Source organism: Cydia strobilella, chromosome 14 (assembly GCF_947568885.1).
Source record: "Cydia strobilella chromosome 14, ilCydStro3.1, whole genome shotgun sequence".
NCBI classification, from domain to species: domain Eukaryota; kingdom Metazoa; phylum Arthropoda; class Insecta; order Lepidoptera; family Tortricidae; genus Cydia; species Cydia strobilella.
The window spans coordinates 15,341,471-15,363,440 of record NC_086054.1 but is presented as its reverse complement, the minus strand read 5'-3'; the positions used below and the strand labels follow the sequence as shown (position 1 = coordinate 15,363,440).

At 40.0% G+C, this 21,970-nt stretch overlaps 2 protein-coding genes and 1 long non-coding RNA gene across 3 annotated transcripts in view; 1 reads left to right on the top strand and 2 right to left on the bottom strand.

Annotated features, from left to right (window-relative positions):
* Positions 1–16,234, top strand: part of LOC134747293 (probable cytochrome P450 49a1) — a 38,764-nt gene extending 22,530 nt beyond the window's left edge. The window contains exons 3-12 of the mRNA XM_063681916.1: positions 6,990–7,155; positions 7,668–7,757; positions 9,006–9,122; positions 9,526–9,602; positions 9,999–10,194; positions 10,950–11,094; positions 12,266–12,429; positions 13,345–13,423; positions 14,439–14,642; positions 15,322–16,234. Of these exons, the coding sequence (XP_063537986.1) occupies positions 6,990–7,155; positions 7,668–7,757; positions 9,006–9,122; positions 9,526–9,602; positions 9,999–10,194; positions 10,950–11,094; positions 12,266–12,429; positions 13,345–13,423; positions 14,439–14,642; positions 15,322–15,438 (1,355 nt within the window). The 3' untranslated portion in view covers positions 15,439–16,234. The remainder of the gene's footprint in view (positions 1–6,989; positions 7,156–7,667; positions 7,758–9,005; positions 9,123–9,525; positions 9,603–9,998; positions 10,195–10,949; positions 11,095–12,265; positions 12,430–13,344; positions 13,424–14,438; positions 14,643–15,321) is intronic.
* The window catches only part of LOC134747303 (uncharacterized), a 131,175-nt gene that overhangs the window by 28,289 nt on the left and 80,916 nt on the right, over positions 1–21,970 (bottom strand). The window lies entirely within an intron of this gene.
* LOC134747246 (mucin-2-like) overlaps positions 17,318–21,970 on the bottom strand; it is a 105,124-nt gene continuing 100,471 nt past the window's right edge. Inside the window, exons 12-16 of the mRNA XM_063681850.1 lie at positions 21,687–21,829; positions 21,275–21,626; positions 20,087–21,214; positions 19,659–19,849; positions 17,318–18,496 (exon numbers count right to left, since the gene is read on the bottom strand). Coding sequence (XP_063537920.1) covers positions 18,291–18,496; positions 19,659–19,849; positions 20,087–21,214; positions 21,275–21,626; positions 21,687–21,829 — 2,020 coding nt within the window. The 3' untranslated portion in view covers positions 17,318–18,290. The remainder of the gene's footprint in view (positions 18,497–19,658; positions 19,850–20,086; positions 21,215–21,274; positions 21,627–21,686; positions 21,830–21,970) is intronic.

The following is a 21,970-nucleotide window of genomic DNA, read 5'->3' as shown; positions in this document are numbered from 1 at the left end:
AAGAATGGAGTGTCATTAAATGATAATCTTATGATTGGACCAAAATTACAACCAGATTTACGACATTTAGTACTTCGCTGGAGACTATATCCCATTTCGCTAGTATCAGAAATTCTGGGAATTAGAGTCTGATGTGTCTATGGTCAAAGGTCACGACCTGTGGACAGAAGAAGAGAAAAGATGCGAGGAAATATTTGCAGCTTCTACTTCTAGAGATGATACGGGAAGATATGTTGTAAAGCTCCCGTTTGCTGACGACGACCCTGGCTGCAAATATGGCGAATCTAGAGATGTAGCAGAAAAAAGATTTTATACACTGGAAAAGAGATTAAATAAAAACCCGGAACTTCTATCACAATATAAAAATGTAATAGATGAATACTTACAATTAGGACATATGGAGAAAGTACCTGAAAAAGAGAAAAATAAAATAGACGCTGTATACTTACCCCACCACGCTGTGGTGAAAAAGGAGAGAGAAACAACCAAGGTTAGGGTTGTTTTTGACGCTTCCTGCAAAGGAAAGAATGGAGTGTCATTAAATGATAATCTTATGATTGGACCAAAATTACAACCAGATTTACGACATTTAGTACTTCGCTGGAGACTATATCCCATTTCGCTAGTATCAGATATCGTAAAGATGTACAGACAAGTCAAGGTAAAGGACGAAGATGCCAACTTTCAAAGGTTATTATGGAGAGATAATCCTGATTCAGAGCTGCAAGATTATAGACTACTCAGAGTAACTTTTGGTACGGCTAGTGCACCATATTTGGCCGTCAAGGCTTTACAACAAATAGCACTAGATGAAGGAGAACATTACCCTTTAGCCACTGAAAGAACACTCAAAGACTTCTATATGGATGACTTCATGACAGGTTGCGAAACGGAAGAAGAAGGGATTCAAATTTACAGGGAAATGAATGAATTATTGGGAAAGGCCGGATTTACTTTACAGAAATGGACTACTAGCAGCAATGACTTATTGGAGATGATTAAAAGAGAGAAAGAGGATGTGGGGAGTGGAATAGAAATTAAACAGGATGAAATAATCAAAATTTTAGGACTTACCTGGAATCGAGAAAGTGATGAATTTCACTACGCCGTGTCACTTACACCTATGAAAATACCGGTAACAAAAAGAAATATAATTTCGGATATTTCGAGATTATTCGACCCATTGGGTTGGGTAGCTCCTTGTGTAATTTTAGCAAAGGTTATGATCCAGAAGTTGTGGCTGACAGGAATAACCTGGGATGAGGAAGTTCCTAGCAACCTAATAAACGAATGGAGTACTTATCGTGAAGAATTGGCAATGCTTACACAGGTTCATATTCCAAGATGGATCAGATTAAAGAAAACTAGCAAGAAAATAGAACTCCATGGGTTTAGCGATGCATCAAAAATCGCATTTGCTGCTGTGGTGTATGTCCGAATAGTAGACGAAACAGAAGATGTAACGGTCACTCTAGTGTCGGCAAAAACAAAGGTTGCTCCAATTAAACAAGTGTCCATACCCAGACTGGAACTTTGTGGGGCGGTTCTTCTAACCAGGCTTTTAATGGAAATTTCGGAGAATCTAAATGTCAACAAGGGTGACATTCATGCGTGGACGGATTCTACAGTCGTCCTAGCTTGGCTTAACAGCCACCCAAATAGGTGGAAAACATTCGTCGCGAACAGAGTGTCCGAAATATTAACTACATTAGATGCCAACCAATGGTCCCACGTCCCATCCAAGCTTAATCCTGCAGATTATGCCTCACGAGGTTTACGTCCATCAGAGCTTACAACTACTTCTATGTGGTTTAATGGACCAGAGTACCTTAAAAAAGAACCAATAAAATATGACAGACCAAAAAACATAGTCACAGATCTCGAAGTAGCAAAGGTCTTGCATATTACAAGTGATTGTACAATTTGGGATAGGTTTTCATCGTTATCACGACTGATCCGAGTTATTGCTTATTGCAGACGTTTCTTAAACTCAAGAAGGTCTGTCACTGAAAGATATAACACCAAATATTTAACCAGTAAAGAACTAAAGGAAGCTCTCTACGTTTGCATACGGCAATGCCAAAAAGAATATTTTGAAGAAGAAATTAAGAAGTTAAAAAACAAAGAAACACAAATGCCACGAGGTTCAAACTTAAAGTCTCTGAATCCATTTTTAGATGAGCAGGAAATTATGAGAGTTGGAGGGCGATTAGCAAATACTACCCACTTAAGCAACGATAGGCAGCATCCAATCTTGCTGCCCAAGATCTCTACATTATCACGTCTGATAGTAATGGACGCTCACATGAAGACTTTACATGGTGCACCACAAATTATGCAAAATTACATTAATTCAAGGTATTGGATTTTAGGATCAAAAGATTTGGTAAATGCCTGTTTCAGAAAGTGTGTGACATGTATCAGACATTCTACAGCAAGTCGATCTCAATCTCAATTAATGGGACAATTACCAGCAGCAAGGGTTACACCAGCACGTCCGTTCAAATTTTGTGGTGTCGACTATGCCGGCCCTATCCACCTCCGAACGTCTGGAGGGCGTGGACACAGATCCGTTAAAGGGTATATATGCCTATTTATTTGTATGTCCACGCGAGCTGTCCATATCGAAGTAGTCAGCAGCCTTACAACTGAAGGGTTCATACAAGCCTTTAAACGATTGGTAGCTAGACGTGGACCGTGCCAAGAAATTTGGAGTGACAATGGAACAAATTTTCAGGGTGCCTCCAGAGAACTTAAATTATTGCTACAAGCGGAGAATAAAAATATGTTGTCAGAAATCGCAGAAGCTTTGGCAACCGAAGGCACCACATGGCATTTTATTCCGCCACATGCTCCCAATTTCGGCGGCTTGTGGGAAGCAGGTATCAAATCCGCAAAGTACCACCTAAAAAGGGTCATAGGTGAATCCACGCTGACGTATGAAGAAATGGCGACGGTATTGGCTCAGGTTGAAGCTTGTTTAAACTCTAGACCCCTGACCCGTATAAACAATGATCCAGATAATATAAATGTCTTGACACCTGGACATTTCTTGGTTGGAGAACCACTGGTTACCGTGCCAGATTACAATTACTCGAACACTAATGTTAGCAGTTTGCGCAGGTGGCAGTTTACGCAACGCATGGTCCAAGATTTCTGGCGAAAATGGTCAAATGAATACCTCACAAGGTTTTTACATCGTTATAAATGGTCTCAACAGACTCCAGAACCCAACATTGGAGATGTTGTCCTAATCAAGGAAGACGATTTGCCTCCCAGTCGTTGGCTGCTTGGTAGAGTTGTTAACAAACACCCTGGTGCGGACAACATAACTCGCGTTGTTACTTTACGTTCAAAGGGGTCATTAATGAAACGCCCAACCTCCAAACTGTGTGTTCTGCCAGTTAGTAATTAAGTTGCATGTAAAATTAAAAGTTGTCATTTCCTATTATTAAGTTTCGTCCCAGATGGACAATATGATGTTAGTTTTAAGTCTAACTTACATTATATATGTTTTTTTGGTCAATTATGGACCAAGGCCTTTTAGTTTTAAGTCAGTGTGATTTCTGTTTGTCACATTTTTCTAATTAAGAGTACTCTTCTTATGTAAACAATAAGAAGAAATGTATATTTCCATAACTTAGATTACTTACCTAGTTTACGTTCTTAGTTTGTTAGTTTAATTTTGTTAGCCCTTAAGGAAGGTTTTACCCATCTACTCATCGTTTTTATAAAATTCTGTCACGGTGGGCGGTATCTTCCTATAATTAAAGAACGTAAGACGTTCCTTGGTGGGCGGTATGTACAACTTGTATAGTAAAGGTAGTGTACCAATGTCCCGCTAGATGGCGCTGTTCCCTCCGCGTTGTTCTGTACATCGCGGTGTTAAGATTTTTCTTAGATTGTATAAGTAGTCTGTCATGTTTTTGTTTACCAACCTCAATAAACCACCTATTTCGGATGAACAGTTTTGTTTGATTTGTTCAGAACCCTTAGTGCGCGAGACCGACTCGCACATGACCAGTATTTTTTTCTAGAAGTGACTAGATTTTTGATGAAGTTAATTTTTGGGTTTTCGTTTAACTGACATAAGTAAATCTCTACTCAATGCCTAATCCAAAGAACTAATAGGCCAATTCGAGTTTATATTTGTTCTGATTCCGATATGATACCTACCGATCTGTCAGTGTTAAAAGTGATGTTTTTAGTTGAAGAAATGTTACTTTTGACACTGAAAAATTTGTATCATATTGGAAACAGACTGAATAACTAAAACTCGGCCAGTATTACGTAACAAATAAATAAAATGCTCAACTTGGCGATAAAATCCCAACAGACAGGTTCCACCGTTCCCTTCCGTAATGAATAAGTGAAATTGTTCTAATTATCGCAATAATCAATCTACTAGTTCGTATCTAACAGCAATCATCGGCGCAGCGCACTCTCACTTTCGCGTATGCGCGAGTAAAGGAAAAACCGGCCAAGAACGAGTCGGACTCGAGCACTAAGGGTTCCCTACCATTACGCAAAAAACGGCAAAAAAATCACGTTTGTCGTGTGGGAGCCCCACTTAAATTTTATTCTATTTTTAGTATTTGTTGTTAAAGTGGCGACAGAAATACATCATCTGTGAACATTTCAACTGTCTGGCTATCACGGTTCATGAGATACAGCCTGGTGACAGACATACAGACAGACAGCGGAGTCTTAGTAATAGGGTCCCGTTTTTACCCTTGGGGTACGGAACCCTAAAAAATACCCTAGTCCCGGTAAGGGCATTTATTTGTGTGATGAGCACAGATATTTGTTCCTGAGTCTTGGGTGTTTACAATTCATGTATTTGTATATTATATATATATCGTTGTCTGAGTACCCATAACACGAGCCTTCTTGAGCTTACTGTGGGGCTTAGTCAATTTGTGTACTAATGTCCTATAATATTTATTTATTTATTCCGTGCGTAGCGTGTTCGTGCACTATTGTGGAAGGAGGTACCTACATTTTCATACGAAGCATTTTTGTGCCCACGTGCGTAGCTCGACCGTGCGAAACGCGTTTCCCTAATAATAATAAATGAATATACTTTCGAAGTGCATGTTTGTTACTCGAAATTATGTAATGACTGGATGTATTTTATTGTCTTTTTGAGTTGTGTTGTTGGAAGGTGTAATGTTTTACGTGTAGTGAAACATTTCAAAATTAAACTTTGAGGTCGCATGTGCTTTGTGTCTGGTAGATAGTTGTACAATATAATATGGTAAAATTGAACATTTAAGGATGACTCACGTTAGACCGGGCCGTGACCGGGCCGGAGCTTCCGGCGCTTCGTTTTCTATGGAAAGCATCACGTGATCACCTGTCATGTCATAGAAAAGTAAGCGCCGGAAGCTCCGGCCCGGACACGGCCTGGTCTAACGAGTCATCCTTAAGTCGAATTTGAAAAAAATTTACATATAAAATATAACGCTTTACTACCCGTGCGCGCAGAATTAACGCCACATTTAAAAAGAAACTCTACATAGTAGAGGTATAATTTGAGCTTTTGTTCAAAAGCTTAGGTCGCCCTGTATTTTAAATCACATATCAGTGGACATGATTGAATAGATCATAGCAAAGATAGATATAACTCCGTAATAAATGGATACAGTCTAAGGAAAAAACGTGCCTCGAAAATCACGAAACTTTGATTTTCGATCAGACCTACCTACCTACCTTTCCAGACTACCTTTGGCCTACTCTCGTACAGAGGGCGTTGACGGTTTCGTTTGTTATTTAACAATTTTAATGCATATCAGTGAAAAAACATGGGTCGAAATAATAAACATAATTAGTGCAAATAAAAATAATCATTTATCCAAATTTAAATACATTTTATCGTATTTATATAAATCTTCATTTTTAGTTTTAAAGTGTGTCTATAGATGGCAGTGAATTTACTGTGGTTACAAAATTTACTTTATTATAATATTATATCCTCTTTGATAATAGCATAGAGTTACTTATACTAGAGCGGTACTGTTATAGTAAATTTTGTAACCCCAGTAAATTCACTGCCATCTGTCGACACACTTTAATACTAAAAATGAAGATAAATCTTCATTAAAAAAAATACGATAATATGTATTTAAATATGGATAAATGTTTTTTTTTTTATTTGCATTATTAATTTTTATGATTTTGACCCAAGTTCTTTCACTGATATGCGTTAAAATTGTTAAATAACAAACGAAACCGTCAACGCCATCTATACGACAGTTGGCCAAAGCTAGTAGCGCCCTCTGAACGAGAATCTTCTTGATTTTCGAGGCACGTTTTTTCCTTAGACTGTGTCCATCTATTACGGAGTTATACCTATCTTTGATCATAGCGATCATTATCGATCATCATTAGGTTATCTGTAACGGGACTGCCAATGACTTTCTAGAAACTAGTTTCAGCTAATATACTCGTATCATGTTACCATACGTGAGTAAGTCATATTAATTATTCATGTGTTATGTGCAAAGAGATTTAAGTAAACATAGTGCTCACTCCTTATATCAGTTTTGATACCGAAGAGACTATTATTTTCGTAGTCGACATCTAGCGGCAAGTAGCGGAATTATCAGTACTGCTACTCGACACTAGATATCACTTGTGTCACGACTGACGAAAAGTGTTGCTCAACAATTACTGTAAGTAGTTGAAAATTGTGTAATGTACGGAACCCTTGGAACGCGAGTCGCACTTGGCCGGTTTTTTTTATTACAGTTTCTGGTTTGGACCATGCATGGTCATGCATGTTTGTCTGTCTAGTAGTCCTCGACCCTGTAATAAGCCTTCAAATTTAAATAATGTATGGAAATAGCCACAACTAAATATGGCCCTTGAATTTTAATAACCCTTATTATGTGCCTGCTGCATAACATATTATAAGATTATGTCATTTGATTCTGCTTATAACGCCGTGAATTTGTAAACAGTATCGAAACAATAATTTTCTTTTTTAGGTAACTATTCAGTGGAACAGGTAGACAAAGTGTGTCTGACACTCCGGGAACAATATGGGAAGTGCGTCAAGATAGCAGGTCTACTCGGCCGTCCGGATATGCTCTTCGTTTTTGACGCGGCAGAAGTGGAAAGGGTGTTCAGATCTGAAGACGGAGCTCCTCATAGGTAGGTGATTTTTTTATTACAAATACCTCACAATCGCACGTCTATTTGGAATTACATATGAAGGACATATTACATGTGTCTCACGGAAGTTTTGTTATTAAAATTACATATGAAGGGTACACGGAAAGAACATGTCTAGTCACTTTTTTCGGAAAATGAGATTTTCATTTCAGAATGAAGAGCTCTTAATGAACTATTAGTTATATTCTTTGCTACCACTGTATAATATATGTAACACAACTTTTTTTTATTTAAAAAAGACCTGGCCATGAAATTACCATACATTTTGACATGGTTCGAAATTTTAAAACCGCGATTACTCAAAATGTTCTTTTCGTGTACCCTTCATATGCGAAATGTTAACAGACGAAAAAGGGATAACAAAAATAATAAAGCAAAAAAATCAATTAGGTGTTTTTATATGAATTTGTACCGCTTTCTTCTAAAAAAAGTGTTTATTTTTTAATTAATAAGAAAATCTTTAATCGTTTATATTTTTTGTAATTCTACAGACCATCAATGCCTTCGTTGAATTACTACAAGCACGTTTTGAGAAAAGATTTCTTTGGCGCCGAAGAAAATTGCGCAGGAGTCATTGCCGTGTAAGTAAAATAGATACTCATACTCAAAAACAATAGAAACTGGTTACTTTCTTAGGAAATTCCTGTACAAAGTGATCCGTTGAAATGGCTCTTTATACAACTTAATAGAAAAAAATATCCTTAAATATCTCGATGACGGTTTTCATCGAATTTGCTCGTAAAAAACCACAGGCATCTGATTTATTTATTATTCGAGTGCACATTGGACATACAACTTTATTTTTCCCAAAAGTATCTTCAACTAAAAAACGTCACTTTTGACACTGACAGATCAGTATCGTATCGCTGGGACTACTTATAAGGATTGTTCGAATTGGGCCGTCGGCCTACCTCCTGATGAAGCGATTGTTAAAACCATCTTCCCGTCCTCATTTTTAAATTCAATTCAAACTATAAACACTGGCACCGCACCGTCCCACCTCCAACGGGCTAATATAAAAGCGGGCGGAGCGGTGAAAAGCGCCATGAAAAATAAATATGAGAGCCTCGGTAGAGAGTACCAATAGTACCATTTTGTACCATTTGGAGTTGAAACTAGGTCCATGGGGTCCCAGCGTGCACAAGTTATTTGCGAAATCGCGAAGCGTCTGGTTGACGTAACTGGTGACCGAAGAGCTGGCGACTTCCTCGCACGTTGTGTGTATACAACAACAACAACAACGTATACGTTGCAATACAACGAGGAAATGCCGCCAGCATCCTCAAGGGCCTATTTTAGATTTAAGCTGGTTATTAATTTATTTAGTTTAGTTTACCTCTGTATATATCTATTAAATAGGTACCTAAATGTAGTAGTATTTTAACTATTATCAAGTAAAGGATGACTCTCGCTAGACCGGGCCGTGCGCGGGCCGAGGCGTTCGACATGTCATTTTCTATGACGGCTGATCGGCGATCACGTGGTGCTTTCTATAGAAAACGAAGCGCTGGAAGCTCTGGTTCGGCTCCGGCCCGGTCTAGCGTGAGTCATCCTTAATGTGACAGCAACTTTGTCTGCTACCTTTTCACGGCTAACTACTGAGGATGAACATATTTTACTTTTTAGAAGTAGCTCTTGAGGGCAGTGTTGGCCAAAACGTTAATGCAATTAACCATTAACCAGTACAAATTGAACCGTAAACTGTAACCGTCCGTTACGGCTTACGGTTCCATTTGTACTAGTTAATGGTTAATTGCAATTAACGTTCGGCCAACACTCCTGGAGGGAAAGATTAGGAGAAATCAATTATGCTGTTGGTATGATTACAGGCACGGCGATTCATGGTCCGCGTTTCGCACAAAGGTCTCGCGAGTTGCACTGAGCACCAGTGCTGCCGCACAGTATACGGTGGCCGTTAGTGAAGTTGCGGACTCCTTTATAAACAGGTAAACATAACACTTACCTTCCTTCCTACACGTACCTACTTTTCTGACATGGTCTGTCAGACAACGCAGTCTGTATACAATCGGGCCGTTGGGCCGCCCATCGTTGACATGACGTGCATAGCTCGGCCTCCCCTGGACATCTTAGTACCTACCTTATTTAGAGGCAGTTGTATCATCATTCGCTTGCCCTTGTCCAATTCACTTGGGGTCGGCGCAGCATGTCTTTTTTTTTCCATACCTCTCGGTCACCCGTCATCTCATCATTCACTTGCGTTCGTTTCATATCATTTTTCACACAGTCCATCCACCTTTTCCCCGGTTTTTCTCTCCTCGTACCTCTCTCCACATTCATTCTTTATACCTTTCTCGTCACATGACTTTCATGACTCATATTTATCTCCAGATTGCGCGAAATCAGAAAAGAGGACAACGAAACGTCAGAGGACTTTTTAAATGAAGTTCACAAGTGGTCATTAGAATGTAAGTAGTTAGTAGCTACATTCCATTGTATTTTATTTATTACCTTATTAGGAACATTTCGCCAGAGTTGTTTATGGACGATACTCTTGCGATTTTCGAAGTTGGTGTTAGTTTGACACTGTAAATGCCATGAAATATAATGATATTTGATGGCATTTATTTGGTGGATATTAAGACCAAATTCGTCTTACTAGCATTTTTAAAACAACTATTAACCCCTTTCTTCCCGTCGTCTTGTTATCAGGCCAGCCAAGGTTATTAAAATTCAACTCTTAATTTAAAACTGCGAGATCGTCTTTTGCTACCAAGTTTAGACCCCTGGGGGTTGAGGGGTTTAAAGGGTATTCGTAAACGCGAAATACCTTGGATTAACGGCTAACTAACTCCTTTTTCCAGCTCTCGGTCTAATAGCCCTGGATACCCGCCTCGGCTGCTTCCACGCATCCTCTGGCTCAGAAAGCCAGCGTCTAATCGACGCCGTCAACACATTCTTCCTCTGCGTTGGACAACTAGAACTCAAGGCGCCCTGGTGGCGATTGTGGAACACTCGCATGTTTAAGCAATACGTTAACGCTCTTGATACTATCCTCAGGTAAGATTGTAGTTGCCTAGGTCAAATGAACACGGGTATCTTCGTTAAAAAAGCTTCACCTTTTTAGCTCCTTCTTAGGCGGATACCTGAAAGTCCGGTCACATCATCAAATATACGGTGCCACATTCGTACCACGCCATTAACTTGTTCCAAGATATTCTGTTAAAAAATCTACAGTCAGTCTTTAACCAACCCTTTTTCACATCACCAGAGGCGCTATGGGTTGTGAAAATGAAGTACCGCTTTGACTTTGTTGAGTTCCAGTTCCATCAAATCTATTCTATTTCATATGGGTCTAAAAGAGTTATAAAAAAACACTTCTAAGTGTTTAAAGTTCATCATCGTCATTTTGTTTAAGGCTTTTTAAAATTCTTAAAGTATTAGACAAACTAAACTGCATTGAAAGATTTTTCATTTTTTTTTTTTCAATTTGTCTAAAAAATATTTTATTATATTCGATTTTATGGATATTTTGTACATTAACATTAACTGTATCGAATAGTAGAATAAAATAGCGAGTGTAATTTTTTTTAATTTTTTGTCGGTTCGATTCCCGGGTGAAACAAGCGAATTTCAAAAAATCTTAGAATGCAATTTTGTTTCTTTTTAAAAATAAAAGAATGTTTCCTTTGAGCAAAATGACCTCCAGGGCCCATTCATTCTTTCCACACTGTATAAAAAGGAAGTGGATGCATGACCCTCGCGACAAAAACTTTAGAGGCCTCTGGATTAAACTACCCTGTCATTATTTTCAGTGTAACTCTAAGCCACGTGGAGAGAGCACTGGAGGAAAGCAAGGCCAGCTCGAACAAGTCTCTGCTGCAGGATTTAGTGGCTGCTGCCGGCACCAGGGTAGCTGCTGTGGCGGCTTTGGACATGTTCCTAGTTGGGATAGATACGGTACCTACCGACTTTTTTTTTTTAATACTACGTCGGTGGCAAACAAGCATACGGCCCGCCTGATGTTAAGCAGTCTCCGTAGCCTACTCGTATGTACGCCTGTGACTCCAGAGGAGTTACATGCGCGTTGCCGACCCTAACACTCCTCTCCCTCGAGCTCTGGCAACCTTACTCACCGGCAGGAACATAACACTATTTACTAATAAGGGTCTAGTGTTATTTGGCTGCGGTTTTCTGTAAGGTGGAGGTACCTCCCCAGTTGGGCTCTGCTCTAGATCTGGAATGACATCTGCTGTCCTGTGCCCTACCACACAAAGCGAGATGTCATTTACAGTGCCCATACCTCTCTAACCTACCTACATTCCTAAATCCTATCTTACCTAACCTACCTACTTACCTATCTACTTACCTATCTACTTACCTACCTACTACTTAGTCTTGAAACGCGTTCATCCATTCTAAAGTAAACACCAGGCAATCTATCGTGGTTTTTTGTAAACCCTGTTATCACTGTTCTAAAAACGAACTACAGAACAACATCATACTCTCCGAGCACACTTTGGCACTGGCAAAATCATCATAAATTTTATCGAAGCCATTTTTTATAGGAAGAAGACTTTAATACCGCCCTGGAAAATATAATGAACTTTTGATATAAAAAACATGCGCGAATTTAACCAGACACGCAATGAAATTATACTCAATCGGTTAATCCAGTTACTTAATTTAATTAATAATTTAGATGCAGCCAGTTTCCGTTTCTTCATATAACTTTATAGACTATAATGTCTGACTTATGTGTAAACATGTCTTAAACAACATAACATAATATATAATCACGCCTATTTCCCGCAGGGGTAGGTAGAGACCACGGATTTCCACTTGCTACGATCCTGACATACCTCTTTCGCTTCCTTCACTTTCATAACATTCCTTATACACGCTCGCCGGTTTAGGGTGCTCTTGATCTGGCCTTTCTTCAGGATTTCCCCGATCTGATCAGAGAAAGTCCGCTGTCTACCCCTTTCAACTCCCGCTTCTACTTCTAAACAATTCTCCAACTTTCTTTACTAAACGATTAAAACATAAATGCGTATAACAATTGTACAATAGATTAGGGATTTAGGCGTAAAAATTATTTGCGAAAATTCATACTATAATAACATTTCAGACCTCAAACGCCGTGGCCTCAACTCTCTACCAAATCTCGCTTAGACCACATGTACAAGAGAAAATCTACAGTGAGGTCTCACAAGCACTTCAAGGAAGGGACTTGAAGCCTGGAGACATCAACCAGATGCCGTACCTTAAAGCGTGCGTTAAGGAAGTATTAAGGTTAGCGCGATTCCAGAATAAGGTACACACGACGTAAATACTGCACTTTCCTTAAGGGTCCCCGGCAAGCTCGGTTCTCCATACAAACGGAGTTTCGTTTTCACTTTAAAACTACGTGTTGGATTGTAATGAAACATTGCACATACAATGACATGTGATAGGTTTAACATTCGCGGGTGTCAACCTAGTTAGAGTTACCTACGCATACTATACGGTGCTTTCTACTTCAGTTTTTAGGGTTTCGTACCCAAAGGGTAAAAACGGGACCCTATTACTAAGACTCCGCTGTCTGTTTGTCCGTCTGGCTGGCCAGTCTGTATCTCATAAACCGTGATAGACTAGACAGTTGAAATTTTCACAGATGATGTATTTCTGTTGCCGCTATAATAACAAATGCTAAATCAGAATAAAATAAATATTTAAGTGGGACTCCCATAAAACAAACGTGATGTTTTTGCCGTTTTTTGCGTAATGGTACGGAACCCTTCGTGTGCGAGTCCGACTCGCACTTGGCCGGTTTTTTATGTACGTTCACCGATTACTCGTGCGTTGTCCGATTTGGGTAATTCTTTTTTTTTGTAAATTTTCTACGAGGTACAATTTTGACTTTTTGACTCACTAACTTTGTAGCTTACTTTATATTACTTCGTAAAGACGGGCCTTACGGGCACTAAGAATGGTGCCAATACAGCGGTGTCACGCACACCCTGCAATTCGAGCCAATCGTGCAGTCTAAACGCCACAACGCGATTGGTTGATGAGTTCGCATCACGCGTGCGATTGGTCGCAACTAGTTGCGTCAGACCGCACGATTGGCTCGAATTCCTGAATACAACTAGCACCATTAGTGCCGTAAGGCCCGTCTTTATACATACCTTTATAAGTCAATGCTTTGTTCGGGATTTTTATTTTCAGAATGTATCCAGTAGTCATCGGCAACGGTCGACAACTGACTAAAGACACAGTTATCTGCGGGTACAATGTTCCTAAAGGGGTGTGTATACGTACTTTACTTCGACTTCTACTAAATAAGTAACATAAATCCCACCAAAAACATTTTCATCTAAAATTTTGCCAATGGCTTGCATTGTCAAAAAGTTATGATCTCATGTAGAGCCAAGCTTCAAACTCTACACGCCCTAAAGGGGCCCACTGACTATCAGTCCGCCGGACGATATCGGCCTGTCAGTTGTTGGGAACTGTCAAATTTTTGTTCTAACTGACAGGCCGATATCGTCCGGCGGACTGATAGTCAGTGGGCCCCTTAACTCTATACTAAGCCCTAACTTTACAAACTCTAAACATCAGTCAAAATATGTGGCTTGGCCCTTTCGCTGTCGTCAAATTGGAATTTATTCACTGTTTATCACACTACTTTTCTATTATACAATACTTCTTGTAGTACAGAAGGTATCTGTTGAAAATCTAGGGCTAGGTTCACACGGCGACTATTCGATTCGATTTATTCTCACATAAGGTTTCACCGTATACGAGACGACTGTTCACACGGCGCGAGGTTCATTTGGTTTTTTCACGTATGCGGTCTTCCCGTATACTTGTGCCTGCGCCCGCACGCGTCTCGCATACGATAAACCCATTCGCTCGTGTGAACGAAACAACGTGCCACTGAGCATTGCATTCGATAAAATCGTTTCGAGAATCTCGCATCCTCGGTGGCAAGACCCTACGGTATAAAGTCGAAGAGTAAAAATACTATTAGGTACTAATCTATTTATAGGTATATCATCGTTTTGTACTCATGACATGTCATTATGTACATTATAGAGTTAGGTTTAGGTTAGTTTAGGATGAGTAAGTTAAATAGTTATTATTATTGAAGTAAAAATTCTTTAGGCGCGACTAGAGGGTAACTCAGATTTTTTTTTCTGACGGAAGTAACGCTCACAGTAGTGACACGCCAAAGTGCCAACATAGCGATAAACGTCATCGTCAAAGAAGTTTTACTTCAATCGCGCGTAAAGATTACACGCACACACTTTTTATTCCAGACTCAAGTGATCTTCCAACACTACGTAATGGGCAACAGCGAAGAAAACTTCACCAACGCCGCTGAGTACCGCCCAGAGCGCTGGCTCAAGCGGTCGCCGCTGGACAAACACAACGCCTTCGCGTCGCTGCCGTTCGGCTTCGGCCGGCGCATGTGTCTCGGCAGGAGGTTCGCCGAGCTGGAGATACATACCGTCATTTGTAAGGTGAAGTATTTTGGTTCCTTTCGGATTCAGACTACACCAACAACCGCCACAAATGTTAAATTTGATATAAAATTCTTAATAAAATAACCTTTTAGACTTTTCCTGCAGCAGCGCAGTCGGCTGCATTCCAAAAATGCGGGCAGAAACATCGTCTCCGAAATTTGCGGCAGCAATGCAGTCTGCAGAAATGTTCTTCGTCTTAGTTTTTTTCTCGGTTCCATCCAAAAACAGCCCATGATCCAGTCTTGGCTACTAATTAATCCCAATTGATCGTGGCAGGGTCGCCATGTGGAGGCCTTTAATACAATTTAGACTATAATATACCGTCCAGAGCGCTGGCTCAAGCGGTCGCGCTGAACAAACACAACGCCTTCGCGTCGCTGCCGTTCGGCTTCGGCCGGCGCATGTGTCTCGGCAGGAGGTTCGCCGAGCTGGAGGTACACACCGTCATTTGTAAGGTGAAGTACAAAGGATGACACGAACTATAACGGTCCAGTCCGGGCCGATGCATTCGAGATTTTGTTTTGGAAAAATAATATATCACCAATTTTCCAATACCTAGACTTTCCACTGAGACGAAGATGAGAGGAATTGTATTGGTTGTAATCCAGGCAGCCTTAGTATTTTTAAGTCGTTTAAAAACTTGTCTGCAATTATTAAATCAAAGTTTTCTTCGCAGATGGTGCAGGCGTTCAAAATGGAATACCACCACGAGCCCCTAGACTACCATATTCATCCTATGTACACACCTAACGGACCTATTCGGATCAAGCTTATTGACCGTGAAAGTATTTAGGGCGTAGCTATAGCTTAGCCCTTAGCTTAATACCTAAAGTCAGTTTAATACTATTTGAAACGGTCCGTTTAAAATAGTTGACGATCGATTAATCGTGGTGACTCGTTTTTAATCATTTAAGTGTTTGAGTATCACAGAAGTTCTGTAGTATCTGAAAGTCCATAATGGATGTACTGACAAACGTAGTTCAGCCAAAACTACGAGATTTTTTCAGCAATCAAATTTTATTAGCATTAGGGTTTGATGTAAATATCAAATGCTATTCGCGCGATCGCTGCGTACCTTTTGTTATGTGTCACTTATGTTTATTCAATGAAATATGATTCTTAACGAATTTATTTTTACAATTTTAATTTATAAATCGAATTTAATAATGTGTTTAATTGAATAATTCAATCCTTATATTTTATTATAATGTTATTATAATATATACGAACTGAATAATGATTGACATGTAATATTTAAAAATATTATGAATAAATGTCTATGTCTATGCCTATTGCCAATAAGCTCTTATATAATAATACTTAATCTTCAAAATACCAAGTAAGCCCATGAAAATGTTGTAACAAATGTACTTAGAACTGTCATCATGAGGCCTTTAACATCTCGACTAATGATTTATGCAGCGTCTGTATGCGAGGGACAATGTCTCTCGTTGGCTGTATTGTATATCGCGATGGATGGACTTAAAACTATCACATATCACATCAAAAAAAGAATTGCTCTCTGTAGACTTATTTTGTAGTGTGGATTACATAGGTATTACATAACTATTAAATACATAGAGTAGACAGAGTACTAAAGTAAAGTCCTCAACATTTTCGTTGGTATTTTAGAATAGTAATTTTAAAATTGACTTTGCAACTATGGTCTTACGAATATGATTCGGTAAAGTCATTCAGGGTTTTGATAGTTACTGGGTAAATGTAACTGTAAATGACGTAATTTTATTACGTATTCATTAAGTACATTATGTGTAAAGACTTCGTATTCAGTATTGTATGTTATTGTATTATAATTTTTATTGAAAATTTTATTTTGTATTAATACCCCTAAAATCTTTATATTCCTCCCGTTTTTAGGGTTCCGTAACAAAAGGTACAAAAGGAACCCTTATGGTGCGACTCTGTCCGTCTGTCCGCCTGTCCGTCCGACTGTCACATCGCTTAACATCTCGAGAAATTCTTAAGCTATCGATTTGAAATTTGGAATAGTCATGAACAACTCTAACCCAAATACATCGAAAGCATCATTATTTTTTTATTTTATTAACTATATAAAATTACCAATATTAAAAGGGGGCAAAATTTTTGTTTAAATACTAGGTAAAGTGGGATGGGACATCATTTGAAAGAGCTCAAATTGAAAATTATCCAACTTTTACATAACATTAAAATTATCATAAATATTATAGGATAAATATAATCACATCTCTATCTAGATAACTTTTTTTTAAATTATCAAATAATTTAATTTGCAACAACCCCCTTTGCGGGTGTTTATGATACTTGGAATTTCTGCGAGATTATACTAAAAACACATTCTTTCAAATAAAACAAAAATTGTTGAAATCGGTTCACATGATAAATAATTTATCCTTGAAAAACCAACATACATAGAAGTCCACAAATTAGTTAGCCAATTTGCCGATAGATGGAGCTGTACGCAATTATGCTTAGTATACTTCTGGTCTAAAGTATTTTCTGTTTATAGTTACATGAGATATTTAAAGTCTGTACGGAACCCTCGGTGCGCGAGTTAGAAGAACTCGCACTAGACCGGTTTGTTGATAAGAAACGTGAATACCTAGGTTATAGGTACCTTTTAAAGTAGACGCCATGGATGGTTCTAAAAACTGGGAATAAAACAACAAATATTTATAAATTTACATTCATAGAATGTTTTATTTGATACAAAACATCAAATCTTAAAAACACCTGAAATGTACAAAAGCGGTCACCTTAAAAATAACACATTCTAATTTTTACATTTCTTACACGTCAGCAACACAAGTGCTCAAAATGGTCTCTACACTACTCTACGATCAAGAGTAGGTATACAGAACTTGTGTAGATCTTTTTGATCACTTCGTGCGAGTAGCAACATTTGCCACCGACTGTATAACTGTTTTTGTACATAACTGGGCAAGTCAACTTGTTTGACATAATATTACAAAATAACTAAAATACATATTTTTACATCGAATGGCCACACAAATACTGGCATATATTTATTATTTACAAATATGCATGTAAATATCACAAAATCAAGCTTGAAAATTGAAGGTTTCAGAATATAAATACATTTATTTTGACTAGGGTAAATAAATAAGGTATATAAAGAAATATTTATGTACATATTTTCTGAGGATGCATCAGAACGGAGTTTTTATGGCACTATTTTATAAGATATAAAATAGGCATCCGAGTATTATGACTTTAGCTTAATATACGGCAGTGACAGATACAAATACAAATAATAACGCAAAAGCAGCCATTTGCATTGAAAATCACAAAAAATACGATATAAAAAAACTTACTAGTATCACAATGTATCATGATTACTTTTAACAGTCCTGCGGGGCTAAGATGGACGGCTGTCTATCATTTGTCACCATGCCTGTCTAACGAGTACGTAAGTGCGAAAGTGACGCATGATATGACAAGTGACAAAAACGCGACCATGATACCGGTGCTGACTGAATCGACAAATGACATGCGTCATGACAAACGCAGCGCAACCAATACCGCTATCACCTTTTTAAATGATTAGGATACGCAATCATAAATCATATTTCAAATATCGTTTTTTTCTATTAGCTTTATTTTACAGTTAGGACAAAATGTTATTTAACAAGTACTCTGTGGGTTAGATTTCTTGTTATTTTTGTACATATACACAGCAACGGTTGCAGATAAGAGCATGAGTAGGACTGAACCAACTGTGATGTAGATGACAGCGGAATTGTTGGTTGCTTGGGCAATGGTTTCGACTAAGTGACTGACATCACGGGCTTTTCTGGAACGAGGTTTCGTCCTTGTGAACTGAAAGTTATCTGGAAACGAAATAGAAGTGTTAATTTAACAACAAAGATAAATTTATTTGTTGTGCCTACTTACCGGTCGATTCGAACAACGTGATAATTTACTAGATACGAGAATCTAATAGATACGTTATAGTTCAGTTCTCAACTAGTTATCTTTTGCAGTTCGATTCGAGAAACCAATTGCCATTTCACGCTACAATTATTGTGACGTTTTGGGATATCCGTTAGATATCCATTGGGTAAGTAATATCTTAAGCAAATCTTAAAGAGATCGTTCAAGAGGACATTCGGAATCGCGGAAATGTCAAATTTGACATGACTTTCTTAAATACATATCTCGTTATCGTTTCTGTTTCATATCTAGTAGATATCTAGTTGATATCTAGATGTTCGAATTGGCCCGTTAGGTTAGGTTAGTCGATTATTTTAGCTTTCAAACAGCTGTAAAATCTGTACCATTAGATACGGTTGTAAACTGAAAGGCGTGAGTACGTACGCTTTTTTGATCAATCCCGTCAATAGGGATGGGTGGGGTGAATAGGGACAAAACTTAAGATTTACGAGTACATTGTATCGTGCACGACAATTTCCTAATTAGTACTCATACAAATTGCCAAAAAAATTAGATACTCTATGCCATAATACTTATTCGGTGTCTATGCTCATTAGTTTGATACTGGCATGTTATGCCATCGGAAAGGCTGGTTATTCAGTTATAAATTTAAAAATGGAACACCCGGTTAGCCTGTCATATTTTTATTTTTATTTTTTATTTAATGGCATCGCGCTCCTGGCGCATTCAGCCAAACGAGTAAAACGTGGAAACGGAATTAAAGGATTACATTATAACGGATAAGACGGAATTTTGGATGGATCAGGGAAAGGTAAAGTATAATAAATATTTTTTAGCTTTTACTTAATTTGCATTTTTTGTAAATTTTGTATAGGTCAAACCTTAAAGGTGTAAACATTTTGGTAATCACAATCTCATTTCCACTGACAATATTTACTTTTTCTCTAAATACCTACTTGATGAAAATATAATATTATTAGATTATAGTATTTTTCAAACTGGAAGGGTACGATGATAGATGTCATCTCCAAACAATTTGTAACCTAAAATAAAAATGCCAAATGTCGCTAAATTATATATGTATTTAATTATTCTTACCTATAGCAGCCTGGGCTTCATCATCGTAGTCTAAATTTTTTGCAGTTCTTCCGCCCCTAATTTCATTTTCACTAGGGAAAGGCGGTAGATATGTCGATGGAGGATTAGTGCTGCTTGGCCTGAAGGGTTGAGGGCATTTAGGGTCGTTCGATCCTGGGTAGCAAGAACTAGGAGTGGTAGGTTGCGGGCACCTAGGGTCTGAAGATCCTGGGTAACATCTTGGGCCCTGGGTAGTGGGTTTCGGACAGCGGGGGTCTGTGCTGCCTGGATAGCATTGAGGACGACCTTGGGTGGTGGGTTGGGGACAACGAGGATCGGTGCTTCCTGGGTAGCAGTTCGGAGGTGCTTGTGTGGTCGGTCTGGGGCAACGGGGATCATTTGATCCTGGGTAGCAGTTGGGAGGAGATGGAGTGGTTGGTTTGGGGCACCGAGGATCAGTTGATCCTGGGTAGCATCTCGGCCCTTGCGTAGAAGGCGGCAAATAAGTCGGAGGACTTACTGTGGTAGGTCGTGGTGGTTGGGGACAGTTAGGATCAGGGGATCCAGGGTAACAACGTGGCTTTTGTGTGGTTGGCTTTGGGCACCTAGGGTCTTGGCTGCCAGGGTAACACCTGAGTGGTGCTGGGGTAGTCGGCGCGGGGGTGGTAGGTGCGGGGGTAGTTGGTTTGGGACAACGAGGATCTGTGCTTCCTGGGTAACATCTTGGAGGTGCCGGGGTTGTGGGTCTTGGACATTTAGGGTCTGTGTTTCCAGGGTAGCAATTCGGTGGAGCTTGAGTAGTAGGTTTAGGGCACCTAGGGTCGCTTGAGCCAGGATAACACCTAGGCCCTTGAGTGGAAGGTGGCAGGTAAGTAGGTGGCGTTAAAGTCGTAGGTCTTGGAGGTTGTGGGCAGTTAGGATCGGGAGATCCAGGGTAACATACGGGTTTTTGTGACGTAGGTTTAGGGCATCTAGGATCTTGGCTGCCTGGGTAGCATCTGGGTGCAGGTTGGGTAGTTGATGCTAAAGTGGTAGGCTTAGGGCACCTAGGGTCTGTGCTTCCAGGGTAGCAATTAGGCGGTGCTTGAGTAGTAGGCCTAGGACATCTAGGGTCTGTGCTTCCAGGGTAGCAATTTGGCGGAGCCTGGGTAGTTGGTCTAGGACACCTAGGGTCTGTGCTTCCAGGGTAACAATTAGGCGGTGCTTGAGTGGTAGGCCTAGGACATCTAGGGTCTGTGTTTCCAGGGTAGCAATTTGGTGGAGCTTGGGTAGTTGTCTTAGGGCACCTAGGGTCGGTTGAGCCAGGGTAACACCTAGGCCCTTGAGTGGAAGGTGGCAGGTAAGTAGGTGGCGTTAAAGTCGTAGGTCTTGGAGGTTGTGGGCAGTTAGGATCGGGAGATCCAGGGTAGCATGCGGGTTTTTGTGTCGTAGGTTTAGGGCATCTAGGATCTTGGCTGCCTGGGTAGCATCTGGGTGCAGGTTGGGTAGTTGGTGCTAAAGTGGTAGGCTTAGGGCACCTTGGGTCTGTGCTTCCAGGGTAGCAATTAGGCGGTGCCTGAGTAGTAGGTCTAGGACATCTGGGGTCTGCACTTCCAGGATAGCAATTTGGAGGAGCCTGAGTAGTTGGCCTCGGGCACCTAGGATCTTGGCTGCCTGGATAGCATCTGGGAGCAGGTTGGGTAGTTGGTGCTAAAGTAGTAGGCTTAGGACACCTAGGGTCTGTGCTTCCAGGATAGCAGTTTGGCGGCGCCTGAGTGATAGGCCTAGGACATCTAGGATCATTAGAGCCTGGGTAACATCTTGGACCTTGGGTGGAAGGTGGCAGATAAGTGGGAGGAGTTAATGTTGTAGGTCTTGATGGTTGTGGGCAGTTAGCGTCGGGAGAACCAGGGTAGCACGCGGGTTTTGTTGTGGTTGGCGGGGGCGTGGGTCGAGGGCACCTACGGTCATTGTTTCCTGGATAACAGTTAGGGGGCGCTTGTGTGGTAGGTCTTGGACATCTAGGGTCGTTGCTGCCAGGATAACAGTTGGGAAGAGCCTGTGTGGTAGGTTTAGGGCACCGTGGGTCATTTGAGCCTAGGTAGCATCTAGGAGCTTGAGTAGTAGGTGCCAAAGTTGTTGGCTTAGGACACCTAGGGTCAGTGCTTCCAGGGTAGCAATTAGGTGGAGCCTGGGTAGTTGGTCTAGGACACCTAGGGTCAGTGCTTCCAGGGTAGCAGTTAGGTGGGGCTTGAGTAGTGGGCTTAGGGCATCTAGGATCTGTACTTCCTGGATAGCAATTTGGTGGTGATTGGGTAGTTGGTTTAGGACACCTAGGGTCATTATTTCCTGGA